Source organism: Brassica oleracea, chromosome C3 (assembly GCF_000695525.1).
Source record: "Brassica oleracea var. oleracea cultivar TO1000 chromosome C3, BOL, whole genome shotgun sequence".
Lineage (NCBI taxonomy): Eukaryota > Viridiplantae > Streptophyta > Magnoliopsida > Brassicales > Brassicaceae > Brassica > Brassica oleracea.
In genome coordinates, this window is record NC_027750.1 from 15,766,593 (window position 1) to 15,784,616 (window position 18,024).

Here is an 18,024-nt window from a genome sequence, read left to right on the forward strand (position 1 = left end):
TCATATTTATTTTGCTGATATTCTACAGCCTATCACATTTCAATAAATTATATTTATATATTAGGGGGTCATATTATGATATGTGCATTAAAGAAAACATAGCCCATTGTATGTAGAAAGTTATAAAAAATGATAAGCCTTGCAGACTCCCTTGGTTTAGGAAAAAACGAATTTCTAGAATATTCAATAATACAACGAATGTTTACAATTAAATTTATTATTTATATTTACTACACAATTTTTAATAACTATAACTAATAGTATTTAATCAATTCAAATATTCTCACGTAATGTTTCTTAAAAGCATATTAGAGCACTTTTAAAATATATAAAATTTATCTTTGCGAAACAAAATTTTTTTTAGAAAATCTTATTTTTGGAAATGGAATGAGTACATATATATTATATATTAGCAATTGAAATTTGATGTGTCATTATTATTATGATTTTGATTGATACGATAAATCATATATCGTTGGATCAATTAAGATTCTAATCAATAAGGATAAAACAGAAGACACCATTGTATCGACTAGAGGTTTTTGTGTCCTGCCAATTATGTACCGAGGATGAGATTTTGGACCACGTTTATGAACGTTCCATTACCTACTGCATGCTTTATTATTTGAACTTTTAGTTTCTTATAATCAAATTCTCTGAACCAACTTAATATAAACTATAACAGTCAGATCCATAGTACAAAAGGTTTTAAGAACTATCGACTATAATAGCGACAATATATTAACATGTTTACAACTTTTTGATAAAGTTCTAAACTTCAATTATTAACCAGCTAGCCATCGATTAGTGTTAACCGAAATTGGACAAAGGATGAAAGGAACATGAACGGTGTTTAGTCTTTGTCAGGACCACGTACGTACGTAAGAAACAATAAAATTAACCATGTGTGAAAACAATTAATTACTTTATCTAGTTATTAATTTAATGATCTGTGAGAGTTTCAATTGACACGTTTCATGTTATTGAGTAACATATGTATTGTTACTAGCTTATACTTAGTAGTTAGTACTAAATGTTACATGGACAAACAAGGAAACCTTGTTTCATGTTGTTAATACAATGCGCTGGAACAAACAAACGTGTCGATTTTCATTTTATGTGAAAAGTTATCAATCTTGAGCCATAAACTCGATTCTTTGGCCGGTCAAAGAATAATATTATACCGAGACTATTTTTTTAGTGTCCGACTGACTAAAGAGGATTTTCCCCTCCTGTCTGGATTTTGTGACATTCAAGTGAACATCATGATTTTGAGAGTTCCGTGGAATTATAGATATATATATATATATATTTGGTAGTTTAAATATGATGGAAATAATTTATGAATTTGTAAAAAATATTTTTACTAGAAAACAATACATAATTATGATTTACAATTCTCTTAGTATTAGTCTCAAGATTAAAATATAACTAGATTATGACCCGCGTTTCAATGCGGATTATGTTTTTTAATTACAAATTAATAAAAATACAAATGTTCTATTAACTTATTAGATAAAATGTTTGGTTATATTGCTTGTAATCGTATTTCGATTGGTGACAAAATTAATATAATTATTTCGAGTAAATAATATGAAAAATGGTTTTGAATTTGTTATAAATAATTAACTATGTTATATAAGTTTTAATTATATATTACGTAGAGATAATAATATTATTAAATTTATATATTTCAAAATTAATATATAACATTTTAAAATTTTACTATATTATTATCACAACTAATCACAAATCATAACATATTTGTATTGGGCTAATTAGATTTATAAGGTTTAGTTTGTTTGATATATATTATAAGATTTATTCCTCTTATATATTAAGTATTAACCGGATGCACTAAATAATGGATTTTAGAAGTATAAAGTATTTTTTGGATATAGGATCGTAGGTTAGTTAGGAATAAATAATAGATATTCTTAAATTGTTTTGCTTACCATTAGTTATAATGTAAAGATTTTGTAATATTTAAAATTTCAAAAAGGTGAATGATCCAAAAATGCAAAAGTTAATATAACTTATGACATATATGAATACATTAAATACATAATATATATTATGACAATTTAACCCCACTCATATGAAAATTATATAAAGATGGTAAACCATATGTTTATGTTCTAACAAAGCCTTATAAATAATAATAAAGATGGTAAGATGATGGTCTAATTGTTATCTTGTGATATAAAGCAACATAAATGTAATCTTTGGCGAAACTAATAGATAACATGGCCATATTATTATAATAATGGGTAATTGGACCATTTTAAAATTTAAATGACAAGCTTTTATTAGTAGATAAAATTAAGAGTCAAAATTAATAAGATAGATAATACTTAAATAGGATATATATCGTATAACTGGATTATATAGGATGTTATTTTTAATGAGATGTGAATATTTCCAAATTTAAATGACAATTTTTTTAAAGTAGATAAAAATAAGACTCTAAATTAATAGAACAAATATCATATATTTTAGTTAATTTGATTTTATTACAAGATGTACATGTGGTTTTATTTAAACATTTCTAAAGATTTTTTTTACATTTTTGAATGAAAAAAAATCTCTCTTATAAAAAATCATTTTGCAAAATCAAACAACTTTCGACTTCTTCTAGTGACCGGCGGCCTCTCCCGACAAAAGGACTTTCGTCTCTCCCGACAAAAGGACTTTCATCCTCGAAAGTGCAACAACTGCAACAAAATGACATCCAGAATCTTTCTTCGATTAAGCAAGTAAAGACACACAGCTCTGATACCAATTGATGTAGCGGAAGCTTTATAAGATAGAGGTAGAAACCTGTTGATTATAAGAATATACAGAAAATTAGAATAATCACAAGGTTATTCGTTTAGTTTTAGAATCTCCAAATAAACCAAGTCTTCTTACATTTGTTGAGAGCTCTGTAGATCTACCGAAAAATGAACAAAGAGAAAACTCTCAACTTTTATTAATCAAATCATAAAACAATTAAAATCCTTTAAGATAATTCTAACTAATTTAGATAAATATCAAAATAAACAATAGTCTAGATAATTAAGATATTTAGAGTATATCTAGCCATCTATCTACATCAAAAGTGGTCACGGAGTTGCTTAATGTTGCCAACAAAATCGTTTGACTTAGGGTCTGACTGGTTTAAACACAGCGGTTGCCGTTGCGGAAGTTTGCGGATGCGGGTGGTTGCGGTTTCTAGCGGTTTTAAGAGATTTGTACAAATGGTTCTGCTGTTAAAAATTGGTGCGTTTGCGAGATACTTATGACTCGTTAACTACCAAATACAACATCAGTTAAATAATAAATTAACAATATTTACATTATATATAATTATAAAAATATCAAAAATCATAATATTATAATAAATATGAAAATTATATTTAGAAAGTTATAGTTTTAAAATTTTAAAACTTATAGAAAATATTTTTATTTTAAAATTTTATAATATTAATTAAAATATAATAGATATATTTTAGTATTTTTATAATTCCAATTTAAAATTTTTATTGAATATTTTTATTTTTGTATTTATATAATTTTTTTTTTTTTAAATTATCCTCCCACAACCGTCCGCAACCGCAAACGGTAGCCATAACCAACTTTTGATTTTAAGAGGTTCAGAGCGGTTTGAAGAAATTTGTAGCGGTTTGTATGATTGTTTCGAAACGCTTTCAACCGCTACCAACCACAAAAGCTACGTTTGCGGGTGGTAGCGGGGAAACCAGTCAGACTTTTAGCTTTAGTCTTAATCACTTGTTGATTAAGATTAATATAAGTTTTTTTTAATCTTTTTGGGGGACTCCTAAATAGAAATTTGTTTCATTGTAGCTTTAAATTCAAGGTTCTTGTATCATTTTCCCTTTTTTTAAAATGAATTCACATATTTGACAAAAAAAAATCATTCTACACAATGTTACAGAGGAACGACAAAACGCTTCTTAGACACCCCTAATATAAAAAGAATCTCTTACAAGTGGGAAAAGTATATAACAAGCGTTGCAAATGGCAATAGTAAACATGGAACACTCAGACACACACTATATTACACATATACGTGTATAAATGTTATACAATAACAAGAAGAAAGTAAGAGTGAGAAGGGAAACCATAACAAAAAGTCAACAGTAAAGACCAAGACTAAAAACAACATGCCAAATAGTGTCTCCGTGAAACCAAAATTGCAGCAAACCCGTAAAACAAAATTTGATGCGTAGCATTTATTAAGGCGGGATTGTTTATTGAAGTATACTAGTGCTCGTTAATCATTTGATCGTTTACAGTATTAAGATTATAATTATTTAAAGTGGAACAAAATTATATCCCTAAACCCGCGACAATATTATCTCATTTCTCCTCATATTCCAACCATCTACGATATGTATTCCTTGGACAGATCTGATTTCTTTGGCAAATTTAAAATACTAGGTGTTTTGCCCGGCTGCGTGTGCGGGCTTATCATTTTATTATAAATATTTATTTATGCAATGTTAGATCAAAATTATCAAGATAATTTATTTTTCATGCAATTAAAAATTGATAATAAATTACTTTTATACATAACACACAAAGTAGAAAAAAACTATTGCTTTAAAAACCTATAAAATTTAGAATTTTATTATATTGTATAACTCGATAAATATATATAGAGATTTCTCTTTAAAATTTAAATTTATCGTATTGTATTTCTAGAAGGCATAGTAAAAATATTTTTGATAATAATCATCTTTTTAGGATGTTAGTATTCTATTAAAATTGTATAAAGTAAATCTGAGTCCAAATATTTCTCGAACATGGTTCAGCTAACATTGTAATTATGTTGCTAACAAGTTAAAGAACCATTTTTTTTCTTGATAATAACTTTAGACATTTAATTTTTAACGTAAGAACTCCGTTACAAAAAAAAACATTTCGCAATGATATAGATTTTTTGTATGGCTAATTAATTAAAAAAATATTTTATGTAAAGAGAAAAAAAAGAAAGAAGAAACTATAAGATAATGGTAAAAGGACAATAAGGTCACATGAACTGAACCAGATGATTCAAGGGTCCCTCTAAATTGGTTCTCTCTCGCCCATATCTCCATCATTCTCATCATAATTTCTCTCCTTTTTCTCTCATTCTTCTTCGTCTAAGAAAATCTTAACAAAATCTTTTTTTCTTCCTCTGCAGCTATAAGCTATTGGATAAAACAGTGAGAAATAGAGAAGAAAGAGAGAGGGAGAGATAGATGGTGATGATGATCAGTGAAGTTAGGCAAAACCAAATTTCTATTTATGTATAATTAGGTCAATCACATCACCAATTTAACCTTTTTCCTCCTCCAATTCTCCTCCTCTTCTTTCAAAATTAGGGTTTTTTTTCTTCTTTCCTCTTTTCTCAATTCCTGAGTCACCCATCGGATTTCTCATCAGAAATGCTGTGAAATCATCTACTCGAAGTCAAGAACATAATCTTGGCCACACCATAAAGAGATCTGAGTTCTATAAGATGATGACAAATTTGTCTCTTGCAAGAGAAGGAGAAGGAGAAGAAGAAGAAGAAGAAGAAGAAGAAGAGGCAGAAGCAAAGAAGCCCACAGAAGAAGTGGAGAGAGAGCACATGTTCGACAAAGTGGTGACTCCAAGTGACGTCGGGAAACTAAACCGACTTGTGATTCCAAAGCAACACGCGGAGAGATACTTCCCTTTAGATTCATCCTCAAACGAGAAGGGTTTGCTTCTAAACTTCGAAGATCTTACAGGAAAGTTATGGAGGTTCCGTTACTCTTACTGGAACAGTAGTCAGAGCTATGTCATGACTAAAGGTTGGAGCCGTTTCGTTAAAGACAAGAAGCTAGACGCTGGAGATATTGTCTCTTTCCTGAGATGTGTCGGAGACACAGAAAGGGACAGCCGCTTGTTTATCGATTGGAGGAGACGACCTAAAGTCCCTGACTACCCGACATCGACTTCTCACTTTCCTGCCGGAGCTATGTTCCCTAGGTTTTACAGTTTTCCGACAGCAACTACTTCCACAAGTTACAATCTCTATAATCATCAGCAGCCACGTCATCATCACAGTGGTTACTGTTATCCTCAAATACCGAGAGAATTTGGATATGGGTATGTCGTTAGGTCAGTAGATCAGAGGGCGGTGGTGGCTGATCCGTTAGTGATCGAATCTGTGCCGGTGATGATGCACGGAGGAGCTCGAATGAACCAGGCGGCTGTTGGAACGGCCGGGAAGAGGCTGAGGCTTTTTGGAGTCGATATGGAATGTGGCGAGAGTGGAGTAACAAACAGTACGGAGGAAGAATCTTCATCTTCCGGTGGGAGTTTGCCACGTGGCGGTGCTTCTCCGTCTTCCTCTATGTTTCAGCTGAGGCTTGGAAACAGCAGTGAAGATGATCACTTATTTAAGAAAGGAAAGTCTTCATTGCCTTTTAATTTGGATCAATAATGATGATGAGATGAGTTGGTATTTTAAACACACACATAATTCTACTTATGTGACAACATATTGCATCGATTTCATAATGAAGTTATTGAGAAGTGATATATATATATATACACGTTTCGATGATATGCATATACAGTCCGTTATAATAGATAAATTTTATGGATTCGAATAGTCTTTTGTCGAGTGTTTATTTGTGTATATAGATGAAGTACCTTAAGGATTTGTAAATCTTTATTTATTTTCGCTTCTCTCAATCATAACCTCAACTGATTATATTATTAAATTACATTTAGCAGACCATATCATAGGTTATGTAACAAAATTGCAAGGTTGTATAGAGTAGAAAATTTGGGTACAAATAAGTGAGATTTATAAGAATTAGATACATGAACTAGGATTGGGATCAGCGTAAACCCATATCTCTCTTGTATGTCTCTGAGGTCAGCAAGTTTCAAAGTTTAATGGGCTATGCAGAATTGCTGCTTTCTGTTAATATATAAATGCATCACTAATTATTGTCCCTGCAATCAATTTAGTTATGGGTTTCTATGTTTGGTTACTAAATATGGCTGCTGCTGCGGCTTTTCCCTGAAGCTATTGCTGGTTATTAGTTAGGCAGGTAGACTTGCAGGAGGTGGGCAGTGACAATACAATAATTAATAACTTATTACATTATATTTTGTGTGATTCTATTAGCAAAAAAAAAAGGAACGAGAAGAGATTTTTTCTTTCTTTCTTTTTCATCTTGGGGCGATGGAAAAAGGTATGATCTGTTTTCACATATATTTTCTTATTTAGCGATTAAATATCACAAAACCTAAAGGGTACGGATTTTTTTCTTTGGTTAAAACAGTATTTCTTGTTGTCTGGTATATAATTGTATTTGGATTTCTCATTTCGTTTCTTGGTCTGAACTCTCCTGACTCTGCAATGTCTATATCTAGATATCATTGCAGAAACACAATTAATGAAAACATATGTTATATTTTATAGACTTACGTAAGATGTCATGTCATCTATATCATATCCGATCACAAAGTAAGATTTAACACATCTCTATACCATACCATACAGCTAGCGTTTTACCTGGTTAACTTCTGGTTCTGTTATAAATGCATGCATTCACTGGCCTAATCTCAAACGTTAAATTTAGGGTTTTTATACTATAGCTGACTAAATTCACCTTAAAGATCTGGAAACAGAATTTGGTTAGAAGATGCAAATTTACCTCTATGTCGTAGTATCAAATACATTATCATCCACACATGTTTTAGTAAGATGTATTTTAACGATTATCGATTCTAAATTAAATCTATCAGAGATATATTTGGCAAAAAATCTATCTATCAGAGATTGCCAATATTTTTGTCTGGTCAAAAGATATTGCTAATCTTTCTAGTATAGTTCAGGAAAATATAAATACACAAATACATCTAATTTTTTTTTATTAACATAAGATATCACGGATCTATGGAAGATCTAAGACTAATCCTCAAGTGCAGGTGCAATTTAGATACATACACGTAAGTTAGTGTTCATTTTTAGCGAATTGTAAATTTATATAATATAAATACAATTTTTAGCGTTTACGTCTTCAAATGCATGACCTGAGTACTATAACTATTCGTCGTGCATGATGAATATCATGAATTAAGATACAAAATATTTTAGATTATTTTTTAAAAAATTATTGGTAACTTGAGTTAAGGTTGGTTTAGTTTGAGTTATGGATGTAACTGATTTTTTGATATTAAAAGATTATTTCATTGTTAAAACAAGATGTGGTCTGTGAAACATGACCGAAATAAAACAATTAACAAAATAATTTTTTTATGAAAAAATATTTTCATTCTATTTAAATAATCAACAAATTTGTTTTGTTCTCAAAGGATGTAGGAAATCCTGAAGGTGTGAAATCTTCTTTGTGGAGCCTTTATAACCTTCAATTCAGGTGAGAAGTTTGGTCATGTTCGAAACACCCTAATCATGACAATCAAATTATTACAATCTAATCCAAAAATCTGGCATGTAGAGTAACGTAGCATAATTTTCAATACTCAAGCAAATGGTATGAGCTCCATGCAAAGAGGACTCTCTTCTTCTTTGGTTTCTTGTACCCATTAGTCTGATTTGTTCTGATATGTCTTTTCAAACCCAACAAAAACAACTAAATTATGATGTAGATGTCTAAAGAGCCATCCACAAATCATGACAACCAAATCGTTACAATCTGATCCAAAAATCTAGCAGGTAGAGTAATGTAGCATAATTTCCAATTCTCAAGCAATTGGTCTGTGCTCCGAATGCAAAAAGAGGACTCTCTTCTTCTTTGGTTTCGTGTACCCATTAGTCGGATTTGTTCCGATATGTCTTTTCAAACCTATCAAAAAACCACTAAATGGCGATGTAGATGTCAAAGAGCCATCCACAAAACATATTTTATGAAAGCATATGACTTTTGAAGCAATAATATCTGGTGGTTGTGTCGCTATAGGTTCTACTACATTTACTGAGAACCAAGTTTTGTATTCTCCTTCTGCGTGTATGATCAGCTCCAGAGGGCTCCATCAATTCCTCCAAATAATTTATTGTTCCCATCTTTTCATAGATACCGAAACACAAATAATGATTTCTCTCTAGTGCCGAATTTTCAATATTGCTTGTTCTTTAAAAGAGGTAATCCATATTGGTGTTGACACTCGAAACTGGGAAAATATTTGGATTGGAAGATGTGGCTGCTAAGGCCCATGTTTGCAAGGCTGGAAGACATTTAAAAATAGCACGAGCCACATACTCGTCTGTTTCCCCATACGTAAGACAAAGATTGTCGCATTGCATATGGCGACTTGTCATATTCCTTATTACAGCTAGCTACATGTTATGTTACCAATTATCATATAAAATAGCGCATCTTCTGAAGAGCATTAATTTCCCAAGCAAAGACTTGAAACTTAGTTATGTTGGGTTCCGAATATATGACGTCAGTTTTTTTTGTGCAGTATCCCAAATTCCTAATTTAATAATACAATGATCACTCTTCATAAAGCTCCAACAATAACTATCTAGATGATTTGTTCGGTTTATAGCCATGAAAGGTATGTCTTCTAGATAGTTTAGTCAAAATGCTATCAATTATATATTATTTTCATTATTTTTATTTTATGTTTGAATTATTTTATTTAATGTTTGAGTTCTAATTTTGATTTATTCCTTTTATAAAATTGCTAATTCATTAATTACCTTAACATCAAAGAAAATCTCATGTTTTAATGTTGAGTTAGTATTTAGTTATTTATATTATTAAGAAAGAAAAAAGATTTAACAGTGTTACTCCACATAAAAGATTAAATATATTAATATAGTTTACTTTATGGTGTATCACTAAAGTACAATAATTTCCCTAATATAAGTTTGGGTAGAAAAACACAATAAAATAAATCATGTATATTAAAATAATAGTAACACATTATTCATTATACCATGCAATTGTATATAAGAAACATATTCTATATAAATTTAATTTTGCTTAAGTTTATAAATTATTGCAAATCTGATTTGGAGTAAAGATTATTTTTCTTAATTTTACCTTTTTAATTTTAAATTGAATTTTTAATAATTATTTTAAGTTTCTAGATTATTGATATTACAACAAATCATGTTAACAATAATTATAAATTATGAAAATAATACATAATGTAAATTCCCTTTTCATTTTTTTTTTAAATTTCGGTACATCTTAATAAATCTAATAATTGTTTAATTATTTTTAAATATTATTTCTAATAAATATATAATATATATTTTATCATTTTATAAAAGTATTTTACAGATTATATAGGAAAAATCTTACCAGTCATTTAGTTTAACAAAAATAGTAACTTGTATTTCTACTACAAACATGCCACCTAAATTTACTGTTTTATCAAATATATTTTTTACTGCAAATTATGTCAAAGTATAATACATATTACAAATAACATTATTACTATATATTTAACCAATCAGAATTTACAACAAAAAGGTATATCAAATAACAACATGAGGAAAACATCAAACAATACAAATAGTAAACAATTAAAAAAAAAAAATCTGGAGACCCTTTTGAAGCAAACTAATCACAGGTTCACGTCAAGTGTTCTCATCTTTGTTGGCAGCAGTATGAGACTTGAACCATAACTTGGTACTTACTATATTGATACAAGTGGTATAACTTAGTATTAGTTTAACCATAAAACTTGTATAACTAGATTAGTAAAATTGTAGAAGAAAAATGAAATGAAGTTATTATATTACAAAAATATATATGTAGTTCATGAAATTAAATATTATATTAGATGGTTAGATGAGAATTGATTATAGGAAACTGAATATAAGTAACACTATGTGTACCCAACACTACATTAAGCACTACTATTTCCCAATTGATTCAATTTGTACCTAGCATTAATGGTATAACTGGGTATAACTCGGTAAAACTACATTGGTACAACTAGTATACTGTAGTATTAGTTTAACAGTAAAACTTATATAATTAGATTTGTAAAACTGTGGAAGATAAATGAAATGAAATTATGATATTATAAAACGTATATGTTTCATGAAATTAAGTATTTATTATATGGTTAGATGATAACTTATTATAGGAAACTGAATATAAGTATTAAATTTGAAATTTGTTTTTATTAAATTTGCAATAGAAAAGTAAAACTTTGACTTCAAAATTTGTTTTATTAAATCTCCGCTCAGTTTTGCTTCTCATTTTCTAAACACCCTGAAGAGTCATGTCATTATGTTGTGAAGTATAAAAATAATTTTTAGGGTTATCCCATTTCTACAATCTTCCCAATCCTCTCAACCCTATTTTCCCTCATCTCATCTCTCTCTATTTGCATAATGACCAATCGGTTGGGTTTCTCTTCCACGAGTGGTGGCTAGACAAGAGTCAAAACTCATGGGATTCCTATTATGTGTTTCTGCGGCGAGGGTGTCATCGAGCTCATCTCCAAATCCGATCGAAACCCTTACCGCCGATATTATCGAAGTCTCCATGCGGCTCAAAGGAGGGTAAAACCTTTCAACATCTGTTATGTGTTTCAAGTTTTCTAAACTGCCATTATTTTCTCTATTTTTTGTAGCTTGTGAACGACAATCATGTCTTCAAATGGGTCGATGAGGCATTCAAGGATGAGATACAACAGTTGGACAACCAAGTTCATGTGCTAGAAGAAGAACTTCAACCTCTCAAAACGACCATGAGAATTGAAGGACCCAATAATGGAAGGATAGTTGTAGGTTGTTGTTTAATTCTGGGGATTTGGTTATACAAGTAATTTGAACTTCTATCAAGTTAATGGAATGTTAATGAAATTATGAGTTTTTGTTTGTTATACATGTTTGATTGCTAACAATTATTGCCTTATAATTATAGGGATTCTCTTAATATTGACTTTCTTATATTATAAAACAAATAAAGCTTATATATTTCATCAAATTATCTATATTATTACATGGTTAGACCGATGAGAAATGATTGTCCACATGGAAACCCTGAATATTTGAGAGAGGAATACAAAAAGACGTTCATGATATATGTTTTAATGTTTGTGTTTTATGGTTGTATAACTGAATGAAACTTAGTGAAACTAGCAAAATTCCAAAAAAAAAGAGAAAGAAATGAAGATAAAATTCTAAACGTGTTTGCTTGTTTACGATGGACTAATAAAAGTATACACGTATTATTCTAATAATATTAAACATATTTGTGATTTAAATTCAAAACAATAATTATATTAAAAAATTGTGATACTTGTTTGATTGCTTACAAGTATTACCTTATAATTTTATGGTTTCTCTTAATATTGCTTTTCTGATATTATAAAACAAATAAATCTTATTTATTTCATAAAAATATCTATGTTATTACATGGTTAGACCAATGAAAAATGATTGTACACATGGTAAACTGAATCTTTGAGAGGAAAACACAAAGCTGTTCATGATATATGTTTTAATGTTTGTGTTTTATGGTTGTATAACTGAGTGAAACTTAGTGAAACTAGTAAAAAAAATAGAAATGAAAATAAAATTCTAAACTTGTTTGCTTGTTTACAATGGAGTAATAAAAGTATCCACGTATTATTCTAAACATTTTAAACATATTTTTCATTTAAATTGAAAACAATAATTATATTAAAATTGTGATACTTGTTTGATTATTTACAAGTATTACCTTATACTTTTATAGTTTTTTCTCTTAATATTGGCCTTCTAATATTATAAAACTTATAGATTTCATGAAATTAGCTATATTATTACATGGTTAGATGAGAAATGATTGTATAAAGCTGAATATAAGTGGTATAACCATAACATAATTCTTCTGAGTCAAATACAACTACGGAAAATAAAAAATAGGAAAGTGAAAATTTGAAGATATTTGTAAAGCTGTAAACTTGGTAAAATTTCTTCCACGAAATTGTCCGGGGGAAAATTAAAAATTTTGAATTGGCACCCCAAGAAAAAACCCAAAAGTTAGACTCTCTCGCCCCTCTCTGTCTTCTTCAGTTCACTTCATTTTCTTCTATCACTCTCAAGGGTTCTCTATCTCAAGGGTCCTCTCTCCATCTCGCTCTCCTCTCACATCACAAACCGAGATCTAAGAATTCGCGTCATGGATCCATGGGAGGAGAAAATGAACAAGAAGGAGAAGAAGGAGAAGAAGAAGATGAATGAACACTTCGACAAGCTTGGGTACGTAACCGATGCCCACTACGGGATTCCAATTCGTTTCCCATGTGGGGAACGATTCATCGACGAGGTCTCTCTAAAACCAAAGTATCCAACATATTTTGATACTTTTCCTGGTATTAGATACTTCCCTTTCAAGAACTTCGAGGTAATCTGACTAAATTTTGATTCATTTTGGATTTTGTTCCTTTAGAGTAGATGTAACAGAGTTTTGGGTTTTACTTGCAGAACGATAGCCTCCATTTTCGTCAACCATGGGTTTTCGGTGTCCATGAAGAGGTTCAGCGGTTAAGGAAGCGTATGAATAAGATGGCTGATGAGATTGAAGAGATTAAGGAGCTTATGTCCCGTCGTCCATGAGCTTCTTTGTATGAATTTATGTTCTATGTTACTAGTTTAACCATTTCTTATGTTGTTATAGTTAAAACTGGTCTACATTTAACTTGCTTTCGGATCTTAGTGTTTGATTAATAAACCAAAATACTTCTCAGTTTTACTACTTTTTACAATTGAACATTGGACACAGTATTTTTAAGTTTTACGAAGTATCACAAAACCAAATAAATGAATTGATACGTTAGAGTATCTCATGAGTTTTCTTTTGGTTTCTCATTTGTGATACAGTATGTATTTCTCTCTTCTACTTTTGTTATTTTTTATTTTCTTTATTGCTCAGTATCTCATCTAAATACTAAACATGGAAGTGCTTTAATCGTAATTTCAACATGAATATCAAAGAGAGTATCTCACTCCTTAGAAAAAGAAAAATTAAAAGAAAATTGTGAAGGAAAATGAGATAGTATATCATTTGAGATATTATGAGAACATCTTTAGAAACTTGTTTGTCATGTATTTCCTAACTAATATTTTCTGAAATATAAAAAATTAATTATTTAATGATGTGATACAAAAATATTATTATTTTAAAGATGAGAAACCCAAATACTATTATTTTGAAGATGAAAACCCAAATTGAGAAACTCATGAATGAGGTTTCTCTAAGCACTCTCAGTTAACCACACATGATTTCTCTGATTCGATGCCTGACTCTCCCACCAAATTTACAGAACTTTGTGGCTGGTCCGAGAATGTGAGGAGACCAAGAGGCTGCAAAAGGCGGTGGTCGTCACCACCTCTACGTGATGTGTCAAACCAGATCCCTTTGGCCGTGTTTCTAGAGTCAATGCTTCCATAGGTTAACTTGGAGATGAAGATGATGAGATTGCACATGATGCTGATCAACAACCATACAACAGCGGCTGATGATGAGAAGAGATACATTATACATGTGGTCTTGCTTTTTTTGTACATCGACATGTTGATAGTTTATTAGTCCTGAGGATCATGTTTTTACTACTCTCACAATCTTTGATACTTTTGGATATAGTTTTTTATTTCTGAGAGTTGGCACTAAACGTACAGTTTTAGGATATCTTTGATTAAATTTTGCGAATCTGATTAGTGAATGATGACAAGGTTTAACATCCTTGCATTTTATAATATTCAACTGAAAGTAATGTAAAAAAGAGAGCATATATTCCTTTGATTCATTGGACCCTTTCACAAAGCATCAGGATCCTAAATCGTTCAGACTCTGCTTTTGATAAAAGTAAACCTTTCTTTAGAGTTATTAAGTTTTGGGTGCTTTGGTCTCTAGAGGGTCCCTTGTGTGTTGAAATTCCACCCTCTAGTAGCTTTCCACACTAAAGAGTACCACATAGGTGAATGTTTTACAAGTCATTGTGTAGTATTAATTATAGCTTGAACAGAACAATATAGTATAGCTTTCATATTTACAAACCCAGTAGAAGAGTTACTAATTCAAGAAAAACTCGTAAGACTATGCGACAAACCCTAACATAAAAAGCTTTAACGTGAAGCAGAAGCTAAAGCAACTGCTTGTGCCCACATCTTCAGTCTCGCCTTTACCTCCTTCGGATCATCTCCTAATTTTAATAGCCATACAAAATGATATTAAGATCCTAATTTAATAACCATACAAAATGATATTATTTTTTTTAACGATTATACCAGGACTAGATATACGCCAGTTGGCAATAGGAGAGTTGCCGCCACTACTAGTCTGAGTCTCCCGGTTTGACCGGGCGGATACTGAGACCCGACTAGGCGCTTCCAAGTCGAACCCAAGATCTCTACAAGCCTTCACTTCCTCAAAACCCATCTTCATCGACTTCTTTCCTCCTTTCACCTTCGTTAACACCGTTAACTCTCCTTCCCCTCCTCCACCGTAACGGTTTCGGCTTCCGTCTCCGTCGCTCTCTCTCTCCACACCGTTAAAACAGTGACCTCTATAACTCTTTTCTCGTGACACCCTTCTTTGCTTAACTGAAGTACACTTACTGCCATCGACGTTATCTTTTTCTAAGCCAGTGGAAACATTGACTTTTCTTCTCCGGCGAGTCATGATCGATGGGAGAGTATAGAAGCCGGGAGGTTCCTTATCGGAATCCGAGTCGTCACCGTCATCCGAGATTTCTCCGTCTGCCTCGGCTCCGACGTCGTCGAGGCTCTCCAGCGACAGCTCTGAGATGAAGTTACCCAGTTCCGAGGTATGGTTATCTTCGTCGTCGTCATGGAAGGAGCTCGTGCAGATAGATAACCTAGACAAACTGCTTTGCCTTGTCTGGTAGTGAAACCCATCATCTGTATCGTCATACTCTTCGTCAAGAATTGAAGAAGAGTTGATCATCATGCTCTGGTCAGACGCCATTAAAAGATAGCAGGAAGAAGAAGATGTACTGTATGGTTCTTAAGAGTTCTTGTTTTCCTCTGTTTCCTTTCTTCTACAGTATTGAGTGAAGAATGAGTCAACTCGAGCTTTACTCTTATTTATAACGAGTCTCGTATTTGTGCGATTTACGTATTTACCCTCCCGCAGTTGATTTTATTTCAATATCTTGTAGTATCTGAATTCAGCCCAAGGAGTTTCTTGTAAACACACCATGGTTGGTGATTTTATCTTATGTCGACTGTCTACTACACTTTTTGGTCTTTAACTTCACGAGATTAGTGACTCTTTATACTCCCTCCGTTTCGAATCAAATGTCGTTTTAGAGTAAAAATTTCGTTTTAAAATGAGTATTGTTTTATGATTTCAATGCAAAATTTATTGACTTTTTATTTAAATCTATTTTTCTATTGGTTGAAATCTGGTTAGCCGTATTGATAATGATGTTTTTATCTAGTAAACATATAAACTTAAATATTTTATTAATCTGTCGAAGTCTAGAACGACAAGTAAAATGAAACGGAAGAATTTTTTTTTTTTTCTCTCGGTAAAATGAAACGGAAGAATTTTTTTTTTTTTTGTCTCGGTTTAGAGACTGACTATTCAGACATCTTTACAAAAAGCTAGCACTCTCACCGTTATATCTAGAGACACCTGTAACGCGTGTTTAAATGCATAATCCAAAATTGTAGCTTTAGGTAATCGACCGTTTGTTAGTAATGATAATATATCATATATCATCTAAAGTAGTATCTTTCCATAAGGCGGGGTCGTATTAAGGATCTGTGTACAAAGTTTCAAAAGTGTCCCTTCTTATTATGGCCAAGCTTGGTCCCATATGCTTGGCTTGTTGGGGGTAATTCAGTAGTTATATAAGATATCCATTAATTATAACTTGATCTAACCAACACCTATGCATTTGTTAAATGTTTCTAATTTCTACAATCAATAATAAACAATTATGATTTCACTAAACTAATTAAAAATAATTTAACTTTTCTTTAACAAAATCAGAAAATACCCACTATTGATATTCCATTATCCTAGCTAACTCAAATTCATAGTATTATGCAGAAAAAAACAAATTTTAAAATTGGAATTGGTTATATGTAAACAGGTAGGGTATAGAAACTTGTGTATCTCTATTTGTTTGGCAAATTCCGTATAAGATAAAATATGTGGTGTGAACAAATAATAGTAGATATCATTCTCATTATTTTATTACATAATAAATGTTAAGAGAGTGAATGGTGCCGGCAGGGATAGTCGTATGTTTACACTTTTCTTCGTCGCTCCTCTGCAAAGTTATGATCAATTCTCTACTATTCTCTTATTTTAAGCTTATGCGTTTTCAATGAATTATTTTTCATCGAATCATGAACCAACAACGTGTATGAGAAGAGTACCAGACCGGGCCCATAAGATGTTTACGTATTCTTATAAACTAACAGATTGGTCACTTTCTAATTTAGATATAAATTAGTACACTGATATTTACATATTTATTAGTATGATGTAGATATTTTTGATAGACCGTAGGATCATTTGACCAGTCGCTTTGACTCTCGCCCTTGGCACCTGATACCCGGACACGTGGTACATTAAATAGCAATCGTTAATGAGCCTGAATTCTATTCTATATTGAGAATTCGGCCAATAGAAACCTTTGCACGAATTGCCAAAAGAAACATTAACTTTTGGGCTGACAAAAAAAAACACCAAATTTTCATTGACTTTAGAATTAATTAACAATGTTTTCGCTGACTTGCCAATTTAGCACGTCGTCAACAAATTTAACATAAATATTTGACGTCGTTTATTGTTGGCGTTAAGTGAAACGACGTCGTTTTCAAATGATGTAAAACGACGTCGTTTTACATGATTTGAAATTAAAAATATGTAGATTTCTGGATTCGAACCCAGGTTGGTTGGTCAAATGGCAAGGTATTTACCACTGGGCTACTGGCACTTTAAATGAACTTCTTAACATATTTACTTTTATTTGGTACATATTAAATATAAAAAAATTCTCTAAAAACTTAATAAGATCTTTAAAATTCCAAAAAAAAAT

General features: G+C 31.1%; 3 protein-coding genes across 3 annotated transcripts; 2 read left to right on the top strand and 1 right to left on the bottom strand.

The window, feature by feature from the left end:
- Positions 1 to 5,095: 5,095 nt before the first annotated feature.
- Positions 5,096 to 6,563, top strand: LOC106329281 (B3 domain-containing transcription factor NGA1-like). The gene has a single exon (XM_013767917.1). The coding sequence runs from the start codon at positions 5,507 to 5,509 to the stop codon at positions 6,455 to 6,457; it is 951 nt and encodes a 316-aa protein (XP_013623371.1). The 5' UTR covers positions 5,096 to 5,506; the 3' UTR covers positions 6,458 to 6,563.
- Positions 6,564 to 11,422: 4,859 nt separating this feature from the next.
- LOC106329980 lies at positions 11,423 to 13,564 on the top strand. Its single transcript, XM_013768561.1, has 4 exons — positions 11,423 to 11,521; positions 11,593 to 11,745; positions 13,068 to 13,352; positions 13,433 to 13,564. The coding sequence occupies exons 1-4, from the start codon at positions 11,423 to 11,425 to the stop codon at positions 13,562 to 13,564; spliced, it is 669 nt and encodes a 222-aa protein (XP_013624015.1).
- A 1,366-nt stretch (positions 13,565 to 14,930) lies between these two features.
- Positions 14,931 to 16,212, bottom strand: LOC106331913. The gene is made up of 2 exons (XM_013770349.1): positions 15,236 to 16,212; positions 14,931 to 15,150 (listed from the first exon to the last, which is right to left on the bottom strand). Exons 1-2 carry the CDS (start codon positions 15,933 to 15,935, stop codon positions 15,074 to 15,076), a joined length of 777 nt encoding a protein of 258 aa, XP_013625803.1. The 5' UTR covers positions 15,936 to 16,212; the 3' UTR covers positions 14,931 to 15,073.
- Positions 16,213 to 18,024: the final 1,812 nt, after the last annotated feature.